This window comes from Plasmopara halstedii, assembly GCF_900000015.1.
Source record: "Plasmopara halstedii genome assembly, contig: Scaffold_3120, whole genome shotgun sequence".
Taxonomy (NCBI): Eukaryota; Oomycota; class Peronosporomycetes; order Peronosporales; family Peronosporaceae; genus Plasmopara; species Plasmopara halstedii.
This window is the reverse complement of record NW_020190023.1, coordinates 54,474-54,712: the sequence shown is the minus strand read 5'-3', so window position 1 is coordinate 54,712 and position 239 is coordinate 54,474. Positions and strand designations below refer to the sequence as shown.

General features: G+C 44.8%; 1 protein-coding gene across 1 annotated transcript in view; it reads left to right on the top strand.

The window, feature by feature from the left end:
• Positions 1 to 15: 15 nt before the first annotated feature.
• The window catches only part of PHALS_07569 (gtp cyclohydrolase ii), a gene marked incomplete at both ends in the record, with an annotated part of 626 nt that continues 402 nt past the window's right edge, over positions 16 to 239 (top strand). Inside the window, 2 exons of the mRNA XM_024721060.1 lie at positions 16 to 42; positions 113 to 219. Coding sequence (XP_024586197.1) covers positions 16 to 42; positions 113 to 219 — 134 coding nt within the window. The remainder of the gene's footprint in view (positions 43 to 112; positions 220 to 239) is intronic.

Here is a 239-nt window from a genome sequence, read left to right as displayed (position 1 = left end):
GTATCGATGAGCGACATGAAGTACGACGCAATTGTATCATCTGTAAGTTTCATGCATTCAATGATAAACCTGCGCATGAGGAGCCTCTTTGCTTATGCTGTTTATGTTGTAGGGTATCGAAATCGTGGAGCGCATTCCGATTCCGGAAGAATTAGTGCCCAAGGATGCTCAGGTGGAAATAACTGCTAAAGTTTATGCCGGTTATAACGGTGGCGGCGTGTACAAGGTAGACAAAGAGA